General features: G+C 46.5%; 1 protein-coding gene across 2 annotated transcripts in view; it reads right to left on the bottom strand.

Annotated features, from left to right (window-relative positions):
• SLC25A17 (solute carrier family 25 member 17) overlaps positions 1–11957 on the bottom strand; it is a 46160-nt gene extending 34203 nt beyond the window's left edge. For both annotated transcript variants that reach the window (XM_090042965.1, XM_090042964.1), the window contains exon 1: positions 11827–11957. In XM_090042965.1, the coding sequence (XP_089899091.1) occupies positions 11827–11952 (126 nt within the window). In that variant the 5' untranslated portion in view covers positions 11953–11957. The remainder of the gene's footprint in view (positions 1–11826) is intronic.
• Between the last annotated feature and the right edge of the window lie 5287 nt (positions 11958–17244).

Below are 17244 nucleotides of genomic sequence, written 5' to 3'. Positions count from 1 at the left end.
AATTGCACCTCCTGCCATGCCACACATGCATGACAGGAGGCACAGTTGTAGGATTGAGAATCGGATCCCAATCATGCCCTATTGCTGGTGCAGGGGGCGCCTGGGGTTATAATCCCAGGTTCCCCCTGCACTGGCAAGTAGCAAGCTAAGTGTCCAGTGCACCTGCAGCTGGGAGCCCCAGTCAGGTTGATCAGGCTCTCAGCCTCCAAAGCACTGGTCAGCTGACTGGCAGTCCCAGCCACAGGCAAGCCCGGGAGCCTTTCAAGGTTCCAAGGGATATGTTCAATTTATGACACAATGGAAACCAGTCACAAAATTATTATACACATTTTGTGTAATAATTCTGTGGCTTATTCCTTGTTTTACTGAGCCATTAACTGCCTGATCTTGTGGCCAGGTTGCTACTTACTTGAGTAATTGCATCTTAAGCGTAATGTCTGCCAGGGCCTCTGGCACATGGAAGTGGAAACTGCCCAACTCAAACATACAAACCATACAGAGCCAAGAGTCAGGGCCAGGATAGGGCCAAGAGACTAAACAAGAAGCTTAGGTGTGCATGAAAAGACAGTCTAGATAGTGAAGGGGAGAACCTAGAGACGAGGAAGTAAAACAAGGGGTGACAAAGGTAGCTGTGAGAGGGGATGAATGTGATAGAAGACTGGGCTTGGTAAGATGACCTGGACTGAAAACCAGTATGTGTTGGGGAAAGGGATATTGCTGATAGGAGCCAGGGTATGGGAACAGTATGGGGATGAGTCAGGGAGGGTGTGGGACAAGAGGAAGAAAGAAAAATAAAACACATTGAATGAAAAAACCGAAACCAGTAAATGGTTAACAGCGGTGTTTGCATCCATGTGGGAGAAGGATGGGGGTGATACCAGGCAGAAGAGACTGTGTCCCATACACGGCATTCCAGAGCCTGGAAGAGAGTGAAACACCTGTGAAGGACTCTGGCAAAGGGTGCTCCTCACACCTGCATTGTTGATCCACTTAGAAGATGGCAACATACTTCCACTCATTTCCCCCCTCTGTGGAATAGGCAGATGTCTGTGCAGAACTAATGGTTACAAAATCTCTGATGATTAAACACACCAGTATCACATGAAGCCACGTGATTTTTATGTCTGCTTTTTTAAAACATTGAATATTATGCACATGCACACACACAATCTAGAGAATTACACACAAAATGCTACCTTAAAAGAACACTGAGACTGCATTTAGAAGTTACAACCACCCCTCCACAAGGCCCAAATCATGCAGTGCACAAGGTCCCTTCCTTTCCTTCTTTGTATCCCTGTGATGAGGAAGTTAGCAGAATTTGTTGGTTCAATAGAATCTAACAGGGCCGCACTGTGAGGTCTTCGAACTTGAGCTGTCAGCTGTTCACCTTAGCACCTGCACCACCTCAGCTCCCAGGGCACAAGGTAAACATCACTCACTGAAGGAGTATAAATTAATATTTGGTTTTATCTTCATTGTTTCTTTTGCATCTCCAAGTCTTCTTTACTGTACACTATTCAAACTCTGCTCTGAATATTTAATTATTTGTTTCCTCTTGCAGTTTTCCCAGGAATACAAGGGCTTTACATGCAGTAATATATGTACGCAGGAACCCTGGTGAGAAAAAGCACTCAAAATCTCATCCCATTGTACAGTTGGGAAACTGAGATACAGAGAAAGTAAAGTCAAGCAACCAAGCATATCCACCAATTCTGAGTGCCCAAACGAAAGCATCCAAGACTTGACTTTTCATAGTACTTAACATTGTGTATCCCTTTAAATATTCAAAGCAGTTCCCATGGACTTTGGTTGAAGTTTTAAGTGCTCTGTGCCCTGCAAATCAGGCCGCAGAATCTCAAGTAAGGCAATCAGAAAATGAGGTATATCTCATCAATAACCACTAATGAAAAGCCCAGTTTGTGCAACTTGCTCAGCGTCACAAGCACTCTGTAGGAACGATCTCCATAGGTCTCCAAGGCAGCGTGCAACTGCCATAACTGTCACCATCTCTTTCTCTAGTACCCACTTCATTCTCTACATACTCTCCCACTTCTGCAAAGGAAGCAGGGATCACTTGTTTACTACACAATCCCAATTTATCCCAAGAGCAGTTCCATCTGTTCTGTGCACTGAAAGAGGGAGGATTTGTACAGGGAAAAACTGGTGCAGTGGTTCTCAGCAGGTGTGGTTCTCACCACTGCTGCCCTGTGCACCTCTTTCCAGAAGGCACGCAGAGCTGAACCCAGATGAACCTAATGCAAGGAGTGCCCCCCTCTTGCCACAGCTGGCTCCCTGTCTGGCTCTGCAGATGTCTCCTGGAACCAGAGGTATGCAGGGCAGTTCCACCTGACAGCAGCAGTATGGCATCCTACAGAGTTGAGAACTACTGCAAATGCTCATCCCATAACTAGTATCACCCTTCTTTATTATATCTTATATGGAGAGAAGAAAAGAGCTTGTCATATGCTAGCCTGCCCCCCTCCTTTCCTGTGTAGGTTTACTTCTGATCTGGAATGAGCACCCTGTAAAGATAACAAGTACTAAATGAGGTATTAGCCTTGCCCTGTTCTGTAGTGGTGGTTGGGCTTGTTTATTAGCATGTTAGGAGCTGTCATAAATGTTGGGATGCTGCAGCAGGGTAAAGAGGCAACCAGGACCCAAACCACTGACCATGGGAAGGGGACACCAGAATGAAGACAAGGGGCTGTACTCAGCAGAGACTCTCCAGCAGCCCTTAGCTCGGCTAGAGCAGACCTGGGCAGAGAGCAGACCCGAGGCAGGATTCTCCTCAAAGCCTCCCTCCCGTCTTGCAGCAAAATTAAGGCTTTTACAGCTTCAGTCTACATGAAAGTTGGAGGCAGCTACGAGAGGGTTAACACAATAGAGGATGCATGAAGGTGGGGAAGTGAGCCTGCAGCCCCTAGATGAGCTCATGCTGCAGCAGGTAAGCCTTTGCCCAGCTCTCTACCCCCTTTCTCTTATGCTCAGCACAACCCCCTTCTTGCCCCCACCTGCCATTGTGCCCAGGACACAGAAATAACTAGCTACACCTCCGAGATGCTGGGTTACTCCTTGTTTGGGATTAGGGATGTTTCCTTTGAAGCAGTATCAGCTTCTTTATCTCATTTCAGATCTTCAGGTTGTTGCCAATAGTTTTTAATTAGTTAAAGGGATTGGTTCCTTTTATTATATCTATATCTGTGACAAATACACTTTGAATAAAGCTCAAAATGCACTGCAAAACTGTATTCTGGTCAAATGCTTAATGTGTTAACCCCGTGGTTCTCAGCCATAGTGCTGCAAAATTCAGGAAAGCTATGGAGGGGTGCCTTGAGCCTAAGAAGTTTGAGAACTACTGAAGTTGTGTGTGTTATGTTACCCCCTACATGGTAACACATCTGCAAGCCAACGAGGGCTGCACAAACCACTTTAATTCTAGTATTTCCTAACTCCAAATGCACAACTTTTTAACTATAATCATTTAAACACAGGTTCTTGTTATTTTTATATTTAGACTGCTAGTTGAATAGTCTTCCGGTGGATAAACTGATGACTTGTATTTTCAGCATTTGTCAACAGAGTCAAGAACTCAACAGTTCTTTTTCACACGGTTCTTGTAAGTGTTAAGACATAGAGGCAGGTACGCAGTATTTTAACTGGAGTTTTAGCTGATTTCATATTAAAAAACCCCAAAAAACAACAAAAGTGAAAACCAAAAAAATACAAAAACTCCTGCATGTGAAGAGGGAGTGATAGAATTGGTTGCCAGATTAATCCATGTTCTTCGCAACTAGAGTGCCATTTCACATCATTGTTAATTGTACATCTTTAATACTTACATCCCAAAGAGCAGGATACTACCTAGTTAAGAATAGCAATTAAGCAGTTCCCTAATGAAAAAAAATGTTAATCCCAATAATTACCATATGTTCTCCCTTAATGATATTTTTTGGGGGGGTCCTGAATAACCCTCACCCCTTTTTGCTGTGCTGGGTGTGTCACTTACATTCCTCCCGAGGATTGGTTCTGAGGCCCGTGATGCCTCACCACCCAGTACTGAGTATTTTTGTGTCTTCTCTACTGTACGTAGCTACTTTTTTAAATATTGCCTGATTGATAACTTCCTAATAAACAGGTGTATAGTTTAGAAGAGCTTTGGCTTCTCTTGTATTTCTCTGGATAAAATAACAGTTCCCAGTATCTTCCCTGCAGCAGAATTACTCTCTCCCTTTTAAAAAGTATCCTCATCGAAGAATTATTTTGTGTTTTCACCACATGGACTTCTTGAGTACAGCTCCTGTTTGAGGTAAACAAACCACTGCAAGCTCTTCTCCCCAAAGATTGTGCCCTCCTCTGCACATGGCAGTAGTACTCCAGAGGGCACATTCCATGGCACTTACTGCTAGACTTCAGCAGAGATGCTGAGTTCTTCTTCAGCGCATTGTAGGACAACTGGTCAGTTCTTCCCATACAGAAGATCTTAGCCTAGGAACACAAATAAACCACTCCCTGTTTGGTGCACACTAAATTTCTGCCCATGGCCTTTATTGAGAACAGTGACAGTGGATTTAACTGAGAACAATCGAAGAAAACTAGGGCTCAAAGGGACCTCACAAGGTCATCTAGTAGTCCAAACCCTTGCTCAAGGCAGGACTGTCCAGGGCTAAACCACCCAAGACTACTGCTTATCTAACCTGCTCTTAAAGACTTACAGGGATGGAGATTTCACAACCTCTCTAGATAATCTATTCCAGGTACTTAACACACCTTTATAATTAGAACATTCCTCCTAATATCCAACGTCAGCTTCCCTTGCTGCAAATCAAGACAGCTACTTCTCATCTCATCACCTGCAACCACAAAAAAGTTTATCATCATCCTTTTTACAGCACTCTTCGATGTATTTGAAGACTTAAAAAACACCTCCCCCCCATCGTCTCTTCTCTGGACTCAATGGCTGCCTATACACATGTTCCTTCGTATTCTAATTAGAATGCCATGGAGCAGACTCCATTAATTAAGTTGGCTGGAACGTTCTAATTAGAACATGGAGCATCCCCTCAGCATCACATGTATTAAGCCCCATATGTTTTAAAATGGCTGCAGGGCACTTTATCTGGACCTCATTTCAGGTTTAGATAAAGCATCCCACGGACATTTTTAAACATATAGGGGCTTAATACACAGGGATGCTGCAGCATTTTAATTAGAGCAGCTCCCTGGGAACTGCTCTAATTAAAACTGCCCCCTCCCACCTCCAAGCACATGTATAGGCAGCCCAGTTCTTCTCCTGTAAGTCATGTTTCCTAGACTACTTAATCATTTTTCTTTCTGTCTCTGTTCAAACCATTCTTGAAGTACAGCACCAAATTGGACATAGTTTCATATAGTTTCATAGTAGCTAGAGTCGGAAGGGACCTAGGTAGATCATCTAGTCCGACCCCCTGCCTTAGCAGGAAAGAGCACCGGGGTCAGATGACCCCGGCAAGGTGCTCATCTAACTTCCTTTTAAAAATCCCCAGGCTAGGAGCCTGCACCACTTCCCCTGGAAGCTGGTTCCAGGCCCTAGCCACCCTGACTGTGAAGTAGCGCCTCCTAATATCTAATCTAAACTTACCCTCCGCCAGTTTGTGACCGTTATTCCTGGTCACTCCTGGCAGCGCACGGGGGAACAGGGACTCCCCCAATACCTGCTGATCCCCCCTGACCAGTTTGTAGCAGGCCACAAGGTCCCCCCTTAGCCTTCTCTTGTGGAGGCTAAACAGGTTCAGGTCCCGTAGCCTATCCTCATAAGGCCTGCCCTGCTGACCCCTGATCATACGAGTGGCCCTCCTCTGAACTCTTTCCATATTGTCCACGTCCCTCTTGAAGTGTGGCGCCCAGAACTGGACGCAGTACTCCAGCTGCGGCCTGACCAGTGCCGCATAGAGGGGGAGGATCACCTCCCTGGACCTGCTCGAGATGCATCTGTGGATGCATGACAGGGTACGATTGGCCTTCTTGACTGCCTCCCCACACTGCCGGCCCATGTTCATCGTGGAGTCAATGACGACTCCAAGATCCTTTTCCGTCTCCGTGCTGGCAAGAGGGGAGTTCCCCAACCTGTACTACAGTACTCCCAAAAACGATTTGTTCCAACTACTGGTGGAAACTCAACTCACTTTAAAAAGGCAGACAAATGCAAGTCAGCAGGCACAATGGCTATACTTTGCTAAGGAGAGTGTTATAGCACACCACCTGCACAGTCTGCACTCTGTATTTAAAACCTTCATCGACTCAAAATTGCCTTGAACACAGTTGCTGCTCTCAAGGATTGGTTAGGCTCTACAACAACCTGGGTCAAATAAGTACACAGACATTCAGTAGAAACTTGGCATAGTCTTTATTCAGCCTGAATAAAGTCACATGATCAAACTACCTGATAACAGAGATATAGTACAGAGCTAAAACAAAGCCAAAGTGCAATTCTGTCCTAAACCTTTTACACATTAGAAGTGCTTACCTCAAGCATGAATCGCTCTTACTGCCATCCATGTACCTTATACTTTATGAATTGTTTCATTTGTTTAATTAAAACATTGCAACATACCAGGCACAACCAGATTTGGTACAAAAGACATCTTACATGCTTTCCTTATCTGTTATCAGGGTTTGGACAGGCTAATTGCATTTGTGGACTAGCTCATCTAATTTCTGAGATGCTGGGTTACTTCATGTTTGGGATTAGGGAGGTTTCCTTTGAAGCAATATCATATTTTACATCTCATTTCAGATCTTAACAATGTTGCCAATAGTTTTTAGTTTCCCCTCCCTTTTATTATATCTAGATCTGCGACAAATGCACACTGGATAAAGTTCAAAACACATTTCAGGACATTCCCTAAACATTTCAGGATGTTCCTGAATAGATTCCAAATGTTTTCCTATCTTTCAACAAATTTCAAACCTAGGCCTCATGTGGTGAGATATCTCTGGGCTCTGTGATAACAATAATAATACTAATAACACCTGAGACTAGAGGTGCACTGATATATCGGTCCCATATTAGATCAGGAAAACTGACTGTATCAGCAATCAGGTTTTTTTGGCTGATGTGGCCTATAGTGTGGTGTGGCTGATAAATGCCCTGTGCACATAGCTGTATTGCACCTCGACAGCGTGGAGAGCAGTCGGGTCCAGCTGGTAAGTCTGTTGTGAGGGAAGGGGCATGGGACAGATTGAGGACCCTGCAGTGAGGGAGGGAGTGGGGCAGAAGTAGGGGAAGGCACTCCATAGCTGGGGCAGAGCCAAGTCAGAGCCATGTGCGGCTCATCCAGGGAGCACCGGGGTGGGGGGCAGCTCCCACCACTGCATGAACCCCGGAAGGACATGGGGAGGTGCCCCCAAATCTGCACATGGGTCGATCTGAGGGCATGCCCCCTACACTCCCAGGTCGCTGCTGCAGGTTGCAGGACGGTGCTGGGCTTTTCCCAGGGGGGAGCTGGGCCAGCCTGTGCTCAGGATGAGCAGCGGCAGCAGAACTGGGAGTGGGGCTATGGCGGGGGGGCTACGATGAGTTTCGGCCATGGCTGCAGCTCCTCCCATAACCCCCTTCCAGCACCACCGCTGCCTATCCCAAGCACAGCTCAGCCCAAGTCCCCTGCCGGGAAGAGCTCAGCGCTGCACTGGCCCCAGCTCACCCTCACCCCATGTGCAGATCCAAGGCCACATGCACCCCCTCACCATGCCCTCCAGGGGTAAATCCAGTATCGGGAGCTGCTTCCGCCTCCCCCCGATTCCACCAGATGAGGCACTTGTGGCTCTGACCTGCGCTCACCTCGGCTGTGCAGTGCCTGCCCTTGCCTCTGCCCCACTCCCTCCCTCACCCCAGGGGCCTGAACTTGCCTCCCCACCCATTCTCTCAGGTCTGCCAAGCCATCTGGAACTGGATCTTCTACGAGGACCACAGGGACTTGAGTTGATTGATAGCGCACTGAATACTCACAGTGAGGGCTTGGAGGTACAGGGAGGGACAAGGGATTCGACCCAATTACCCCAAGGAAACTTGCCAAGAAGAATCAGAGACCATTAACCACCTCTTATGGCACTGCCCATATGCCCAGGGTGTGTGGGAAAAGGTAAATCGGCTCCTTGAAAGTGTGACAGGAGTCAGGCTGATGACAAGGGAAGCGGCGATGTACAGACACCTGACTGAGCAGCAGGGGTCCCAGACAATGCATTTTGACCAGTTTGTGTCCTGTGTCAGGCATGCCCTGTGGCAATGCAGGAACCTCCTGGTATACAGGCATGCTGAGCTCAAAGAAATGGACTGTGTTAAAATATTTCTGAACGAATTTCAGTCCTACCACCAGAAATCGGTGAGCAAGGATGGAGATGACATAGCCAACTCCATCTGGAAAAGCGACACCTGGCGTAGGTTGTTCAAAGATACCTCGAGAGGGGAAGTGGACACACAGAACAAAGAGGACAGAGATGCAACTAGACCCAGAGACACTGAGGACTACAACAGGATCAGCAGCAGCAGAAGTGACAGCAACACCAACAGTGACAGTGAATGAACTGAGACTGTAAACCCCAAATCGGGGTTTGGACTAGAAGACTACGATTTGGGTAGGAGAGGGTGGAGGAAGAACATGCAGGGGACTGGGTGCATTTATTGTAATGGGAAGCATGGGTTTCTTAATGAGGATTTAAGATGAGTCATGGAAAGCTTCTGATGGGGGGGGATGCGTGTGCATGTGTGCGCACGGAACTCTCTCTCTCTATATAGAAATATATTTTAATTTAAAAAAATTTGGCTGTAAAAGGTCTTCACAACACTAGTCATAAATGGGACAGATTTAACAAATTTAGACTATGCCATTCCATATGGTCAGAAAGAAAAACTATAATGTATAGTTAGAGACTGTCCTTTCAGGGAAACAGGAAGAGCACTGATGGTGTGCAAAGAAAAGTCTGGGAAGTTACACATTACATGTTCCTTTACATGGGCAACAAAGTATGCAAAAAAGGGAGAAGCAAAACAAAACAAGTAGAATCATCCAAATTACAGCCCTAAAAGGGTACTTATTACATCATAGCCAACATATGCATCAGACTGCAACTGCAATTAAAGCATGCCTCAAACTAGAGAATTCCCTGAAGTTTTTCCAAAAAACAACTCCTGGACTTCCGGAAGGCTTTCGACACTGTCTCTCACCCCATTCTCATTAAGAAACTGGGGGACTGTGGTGTCAACGCCCACACAGTCAATTGGGTCACCAACTGGCTGGAGAGCCGCACCCAGAGGGCGGCAGTGGACGGGTCCTTCTCAACCTGGAAGGATGTGGGCAGTGGGGTTCCGCAGGGCTTGGTCCTCGGGCCCGCACTGTTCGACATCTTCATCAGCGATTTGGACGAGGGGGTAAAAAGCACCCTGTTCAAATTTGCTGATGACACGGGGATGTGGGCACACTAGAAGGAAGCATCAGGCTACAATCAGACCTAGACAGGTTACAAGGGTGGGCGGATATGAATAGGATGGGATTCAACACAGACAAGTGCAAGGTGATGCACCTGGGGAGGAACAACCGGCACCATACCTACAGGTTGGGGAACTCCCCTCTGGTCAGCACAGAGGCAGAAAAGGATCTTGGAGTCATAATTGACTCCAAGATGAACATGGGCCGGCAGTGTGGGGAGGCAGTCAGGAAGGCCAACCGTACCTTGTCATGCATCCACAGATGCATCTCGAGCAGGTCCAAAGAGGTGATCCTCCCCCCCTATGTGGCACTGGTCAGGCTGCAGCTGGAGTACTGCGTCCAGTTCTGGGCACCACACTTCAAGAGGGATGTGGACAGCATCGAGAGGGTCCAGAGTAGGGCCACTTGCATGATCAGGGGACAGCAGGACAGGCCCTATGAGGAGAGGCTACGAGACCTGAACCTGTTCAGCTTCCAAAAGAGAAGGCTGAGGGGGATCTAGTGGCCTGTTATAAACTAGTCAGGGGGGACCAGCAGGCACTGGGGGAGTCACTATTCCCCCGTGCACTGCCAGGAGTGACCAGGAATAACAGTCACAAGCTGGCAGAGGGAAGGTTTAGGCTAGATATCAGGAAGTGCTACTTCATGGTTAGGGCATCTAGGATCTGGAACCAGCTTCCAAGAGAAGTGGTGCTGGCTCCTACCCTGGGGGTTTTTAAGAGGAGGTTGGATTAACTTCTTGCTGGGGTCATTTGACCCCAGTATTCTTTCCTGCCATGGCAGGGGGTCGGACTAGATGATCTGCTCAGGTCCCTTCCGACCCTAGAAACTATGAAACTCTATATGTTGCATATTATCAAACACACCAGCACTCTCTAAACGAGAATTAAAAGGGGCCAACGTCAGATAGTTACCTAGCTTGATTTAGTTAATGGCGTCGAGAATGGTAGTAAAAAATTCAGCATGAGCTAAACTGATAGCTTTTACTCTTATCATTTTAACCTCATATTCAATTTAGACTTGGCTATTAAACCCAGAACACCAGGCTTTTCCTTCTCATCACTGTATTTTAATTGCTCTTCTTTGGCTGTTGCTTGTTTCCATAACTAGCTTCATCCTGGTCTCTAGCCAGTTAAGGGGCTGCTTTGAACTGCTGGTGTGGTCTGAACACTCCTCATGCTTTTTTGCTGTGCCGGGTATGTCCCTATAGGCAGCTCCTGGCAGCTACTCTGATCCCATAAGCAGTTCAACCCGAATCACTGTGATCAGCCTGTGAGAGAAGGGGGATTGTGAAAAATCATTTCAAGGAAGATGCACCTGCCAGCAATCACACCCAATGCTAATAATGGGACTCTAGGAAAGAACAACGGTCACAGGTCATGGCTCAGTTTCCCTGGTCCCTATTCAGTTGGCTAAGAGCTTCTTATCTCAGAGAAGTTGGCAGGAACACAGACATTTGTATCTGAACTGTATAAAACTCTTCCACACAAAAGCAGAGGATGAGACTCTGGAACCTGCCTCAACCACGAGGGTGCCCTGGATGCAAAGGGTAGCAGCATCTTAGCTTGCATGGCTAGGAGCCTTACCAGCAGATTGAGGGAAGTGATTATTCCCTCTATTCAGCACTGGTAAAGCCACATCCGAAGTCCTGTGTCCAGTTCTGGGCCCACCACTACAGAAAGTATATGGATAAACTGGAGAAAGTCCAGTAAAGGGCAACAAAAACAGTGAGGGGGCTGGGGCAAATAACTTATGACAAAAGACTGAGGGAACTAGGCTTATTTAGGCTGTAGAAGAGAAGACAGAGGGGCCTTAATAGCAGCCTTCAACTGCCTGAAGAGGGGCTTGAAAGAGGCTAGAGCTGGACTATTCCCAGCGGTGGCAGATGACAGAACAAGGAGCAACCATCACAAGCTGCAGCAAGGGAAGTTTAGATTGGCTATTACGAAGAATTTTCTCACTGGGAGGGCAGTAAAGCACTGGAACAGGTACCCAGACAGGTGGTGGGATCTCCATCTTTAGAGAATTAAGACCGGGCTAGACAGAGCCCTGTCTGGGACGACTGTGGGGCTGGTTCCGCTGGGAGCCGGGGTGGCCTTGTCGCCCTCCCGAGGCCCTGCCAAGCCGCCTTCCCCAGGCCGCCGCGCGGACACGAGGACATGTCAGCCCGCGCCCTCCCGCTCCCCGCAGCTAATCTGCGGACAGGGCTTACCCCAACTGTCCCAACACCCGGGCGGGGCAGAGCCGGCGGGGCTCGTTCGGGCTCCCTGGCCTGGGAGGGGAGCCCCGCTCGCAACCAAGACGGAGAGACACCCCCGCCTCCCGCAGCCCGGCCCGGCCCGGCGTCACTCCCCGCGCTCACCACGGCGCCCGACACGGCGTGCACCAGGCTCTCGTAGGAGGCCACCAAGGCCATGGCCGGGCCGGGCTGGACTGCGGTGGGACCCGCGGCGCAAAAAGTGCCTAACACCGCCCCAACGCGCGCCATAGCCATGCCCCCACCCGCACTGCCACGTCACCCACCCCGCCCCCAGTGCTGAGCACTAGCCACAGCCTCCTCACGTTCTCCCCGGGCCTCCCGCCGCGTGACGTCATCAGAGGGGCGGGGTCAGGCCTCGTGCGCCAGCCCGTGTGGGATGTGAGCCGGTACTGACGCGCGCGGCCTCGCGAAGTGGGGGGTGGGGTTGATTTTTCTCCACTTAAAAACAAACTAGAAGCCCTCTTCCTCCGATGCAAAGGGGCTGCTTCCTTCCATTTAAGACTGAAGCAAAAACAACTCTCCGGATGCTGGAATGAGTTGAAAAGTAGTCTGCAAGGCTGTGAAAAAGGAGCTCCTTCACCAGGAGCAGCGAGCGGGCAGCAGAAGAGCAGAGCAGAGGCCAGCGTGAGGGGTGGGACGTGGAAACCATTACGAAAAAGGAGAGGATTGTCAAGGCATGTGGAAAGAAGAGCTTAGAAGGGCTCAGGTAGAGCCTCATGAGCCGTGGCGGCAAGCAGTTCCCTCAGCGCTGTCTGGCTGGAGATGCTGCTGCAGCTGCCAGGCAGCTGTTTTCAGCTGGGTGGAGCAGGAATCTAAGCAGCGTGCGAGTGGATCCACCCCTGGATACCTGCTCCTCCCTTCTTCCAAGCCAAACAATAACCTGGGCTTTTGTTTCTTTTTTTGCACATCGCTATCCTCGTTCATCAAAGGATTTATCCCTTTTCAAATTCTCTGTTATTTTGTCCTAGCATTCGGCAAAAGTCTCTCTCTGTATTTTCTAGTCTCTATTTACAAACCCTTCTGTCTCATTTTAAAAAGAAGTCTTTGCTGGTTTGTGTCCTAAATTATCCCTTGTTCAACTCCCTGCTCTTGCTCTCCTCATCCTGGGTTGTGTGTTTATTCTCATGTTCCTCTGACCTCTTTCCATACTTTCTCTTGTTTGTTCCCCCTCTCCTCTCTCCCAGCCCCAATCCCATCCCTTCATTATTTCTCTCTTATTTATGCTCACTTCTCTTTTTTACTTTATTTCCCCTTCCAGAACACACTTCTTTATACCCCTCTTCACCTGTCCAAAACCAATATTCATGCCTGCCACAGAAAGGAAAAGGTTAGCCACGTATTCAGGCTGCATCACAAATCACAACATCACAGATAGTCCAAGCTTGCTAGTTGGAGATGGAATGAATAATGCCATAGAGCTCTGCATTTACAAAGAAAAAAAGGCTGAGTTGAAAAAAGGACAGTGCAGGGCTTACTAATAGAGCTGGGAAAAGTACAGCAGCAGGACAGTATAATCAAGTGGATTACATAGCTCTTCACAATCTCACATCGTCTGTTCCAGGTGTGGGCAAAATGTGGTCCACAGACTGGACGCAGCCCACCAGGCCATTCTATCCGGCCCACAAGGCCCCTAAAAAATGTAGAATATTAATATTCATCTGCCCCTGGCTGCCTGCCATGCAGTCCTCAACGGCTTGCCAAAATTCAGTAAACAGCCTTCCGCCCAAAATAATTGCCCGCCCCTGCCTATTCCATCAGCTAGCTGCTTCATCAGAATAAAACATTCTGTAAGATATGATGAGAGAGGATTTTAAAAAGGGGCAAATAGCTATCAAATCCTGCCCTTCCCAGTAGAGCAACCTTTATTTGCAATTGACTTGAAGTTTGTCCCCCTATTAATGAATAGTCTTTCCCTTCCTTTTAGCTTCCTCTGTTCTGTCAAGATGTCATCATTAATTGCAGGAACTATCACAACAAACTATTAGTCTTCATTTTGTATCACATTGCTTCTATTTTTAACTCTTCCCATCTATTTTTTGCTTTTAGATAGGGCACTGCTCTTCCTCCTAGTTACTTCCCACATTTATAATTCTTCAGCCACATTCCTCAAATTTTCCCCTGCCTAAGGTCTCACTGTAACCCACTCTTCAGAACTAGGGCCATCATCACTTGATGAAAACTAAGAACTGCACACAATAGTCCACCACATGCTCTCCAAGCTACTTTGCTTCTGGGAGAGCAACCCTGCTGTTCCCTACTTAGCTGGTAGCCTAATTTAAAGTCAAACAAAACAAAAAACAGCTAAGATTTATCCCCTTAGCAGGGTGGCAAGATCATCCCCTCCTTCCTTTGCAAAGGATACAGAAAACCCCCAGGAAGTGTAGTCAGTCCCCAACTACTAGCCCTCAGCTTAAGGTATTAATTTGGATACCCAATGCTATCCAAAATCAATTCCCTATCTCCTCTCACCACTGTTCTCACTGCCACTTACATTCCAACTCTGCATTGCTAGATAGCTGGCCTAAGGACATTACATTCATGGAGGCACCCAGATAATTATTGGGAGAGATGCAAATACTCTTTCTAATTTTAATTTATACCAGTTTCCTATGGGCTGCTTTCATCACTTTTTTTATTTCAGATGTGGGGCAAGGAATGAGGAAAGCTTAAGGACATGACATGCTTAACTTACTGCCTCTGTCTGAGTCTCAACCCAAGAAATAAGGAAAAAGAAGGAAAGCTCTTTGAATTTAAAATTCTTCTACCTTACAAAGGCAGCTTATTACAATAGCACCCAAACAGATTTAAAAATAAATTGATATATAGCATTTTGTTTTCTCTTGGAACTGTTTGACAACTGATTAGGGAAGCCAGTGTGGGAACACATAAAGACAGACCCCTTATTGCTTTTAACAGTTTTTTTCTAACCTGTGGAAATAAAAGTCCTCCATGCAAGTTAGACAAAGTGTGAAAGCCACAGCAGAAATTACCTATGCTGATAACAAGTACATTTAGGGCAAATTGTGAAAAACACTTAGTTCAGTATGTGATCACACAAGCTAGGCAAAGTCAAGTGTAGTCAAAGGAACATAGGAATTGCAGTAGCAGACAGAATCAGTATTCAAGATACTCCGGAGTGCTGTTCCTAGGAGTGACTGCCTGATATTTTAGAGGAAGGGCCAAGAATTCCATAATTAGCATATTTTTAAATTGTTTGTTCCCCTTGTCTGAAAGTACCTAAAACTTAATTACCTTCAAAGAAAAGATATACTTGAAGTCATGGCTCTGATTTTCTCCTAGAATATTATTCTTTCCAGCTCTGCATATAAATAGTCCTTTAAATAGAGATCTACATGAGTTGCCCCTAATAAGGTAAGTGTGTTTACGCAGAAACGTAAATCCACAGATTTTTTTTACCACAAGAATGGCAATGAATCCCCATTCTGGTTAGAGATATGATTTCAAGCTGTCTGGAGATATAGCTAGCTGTCTTAGTCTATAAGGCCTCAGAATTAATTTACTAAACTAAAACATTTTTTACATGAGAACGGCAATTCTGTAACATCAGGTATCAGTCTTCAAAGAAAACTGGGATGCCCAGTTGGTGTGAAGCTAGCCCAGTTTAACCTTTATGGTTCAAATGTTATTTTATGCATGATTCCCAATGGTGATGTGAACCCTGTGTTGAATCACTGCCACTGCTCATCCTGCCTCCAAATTTCCAGCTCCTCCAGGAGTCCCTTGAAGTTGTATGTTTGACACCCCCATGCTGCCAGCATGTACTTAAGGAAGGACATAAAAGAAAGGTATATATTAACTTGCCAATATCATGACAATTTATATCAGTGATTAGGGAGCCACAGGAGAAAGTAGTGCTAACCGAAGAGCCATGAAACACACTCTCCTACATGAATGGTAGCAACATGTTCCAATTCAAAAAACAATACTACAGTATTTGTACCAAGGTTGACAGGGAACAATAGCACATTGTATTATTCACAACTGCAGGGAAGTTATACCAAATGCATGCTAGAATATGTTGATGCCAGTAATATTTTCTGCAGAAAGTTGTATTAGAAAGGCCACTTGTTGAATGGGAAACAGAATCTGGATACCAGTGATAAAACCTGCATTAGATCTTGCAAATCACCTTAGACTGTGTCCTCACTGCAGAGTTAAATTATTACCCTTTAGTTTTTCTGCTTAATCCCATTTAACTCACACACATCTGTCTTGCATATAGGTAGTGATAGAGATGTTGGAGCTGTGATGATCCAGAAAGAGGTGAGGCCAGGATTTCTTAGGGTGGTATCTTTTATACATATCTTTTTGTACTGCACATAGTAGCTTGAGCCACATTGTAGTTACTGAATTCATGGTGGCTCTACACTAAACTGAGGTGCTAGATTTCCTGGAGGCACCTGTCTTGATTCTTAGCACCGCAATGCTTTTAACCATTCTTTGAAATCTTTTGTGGCACATTCTGTGGAAAATGCCTGTTCTTTCTAGGTGGGTTTGCAAGAGTAGGATCAACCTAACTGCTTGCACCATGCCATTTCAGGTTGGGGTTCCAGCCAGTGATGCCTTCTTGTGCAGTCACAGATCTACTCAGAATGATGGCCCATACTAAATATTGGCATCAATGGAATTCTAACTTTAGGTCTGGGAAGCAGATAAGAGATAAGATAGAGTGTCTTGCCTTTTAGCAGTGACTTGTCATCCTCAGAAAATAATAATGTAGTTTGCTAAACAGATAACACAGGCTACAGGCAGACATGGAGGAAGACCACTCATGCGGACTTTCACAGCTGTAGAATCTCCCTGTACTGAATGGCAGCTCTGGAGCAGGATCACAAGTGCTGAGGTATAGGATTACAGTCAGGCAGATCTAGGATTAACAACAGGACCACAATTTTTGCATGAGAAAAGCTATCATTTCCTGGAACTATAGCAGCTGGCTACAATGAGAAAGACCATAAAAATCCCGGAAACGCGTAGTCATTGCCATTTGGAAGTGGACATACCCAGACTACTAAAGGTTGGTCAGTTTGCCATTAGAGAGTCAACTGTCAGGGTTGCGGCAATGGAGGCTGGCAAGGAAATATCAGCTTTTACACCCAGTTGTTTAAATTTAGACACCTGTATAGCCTACTTTGGACACATGACAGGATGGTACAGGATTTCCCCTGCCCTCCTTCCACTCTTAAATTCCTAAATGGGTTTGTATCATTATCACATGGGCACTTATTAGGTCACCCACCAAGGAGCATGTGGTTGTGTCACCCAGATTAGATAAGTTTTTCTGCAGCTTTGTAACATCTCCTGTTCATGTATTTCATCAGCGTACCATGCATGCAGGGAAGGAGAGTGCACAGGGTGCTGCTGGTCACATGCTCTATCCCTCAACTGGCTACCAGACAACATCAGCTGCTGGACTTGGTAGCAGAGAGGGAAGGCCATAGTAAGAGTTCCAGACTTGTACCAGGGCCAAGACTTCAGTTGTGTTGAGACCTATAGGCA

Source organism: Crocodylus siamensis, chromosome 4 (genome assembly GCF_052110815.1).
Source record: "Crocodylus siamensis isolate JL-2025a chromosome 4, ASM5211081v1, whole genome shotgun sequence".
In the NCBI taxonomy this organism is placed as follows: Eukaryota; Metazoa; Chordata; order Crocodylia; family Crocodylidae; genus Crocodylus; species Crocodylus siamensis.
The sequence above is the reverse complement of the archived record's forward strand: the minus strand, read 5'-3'. Positions and strand labels throughout refer to the sequence as shown.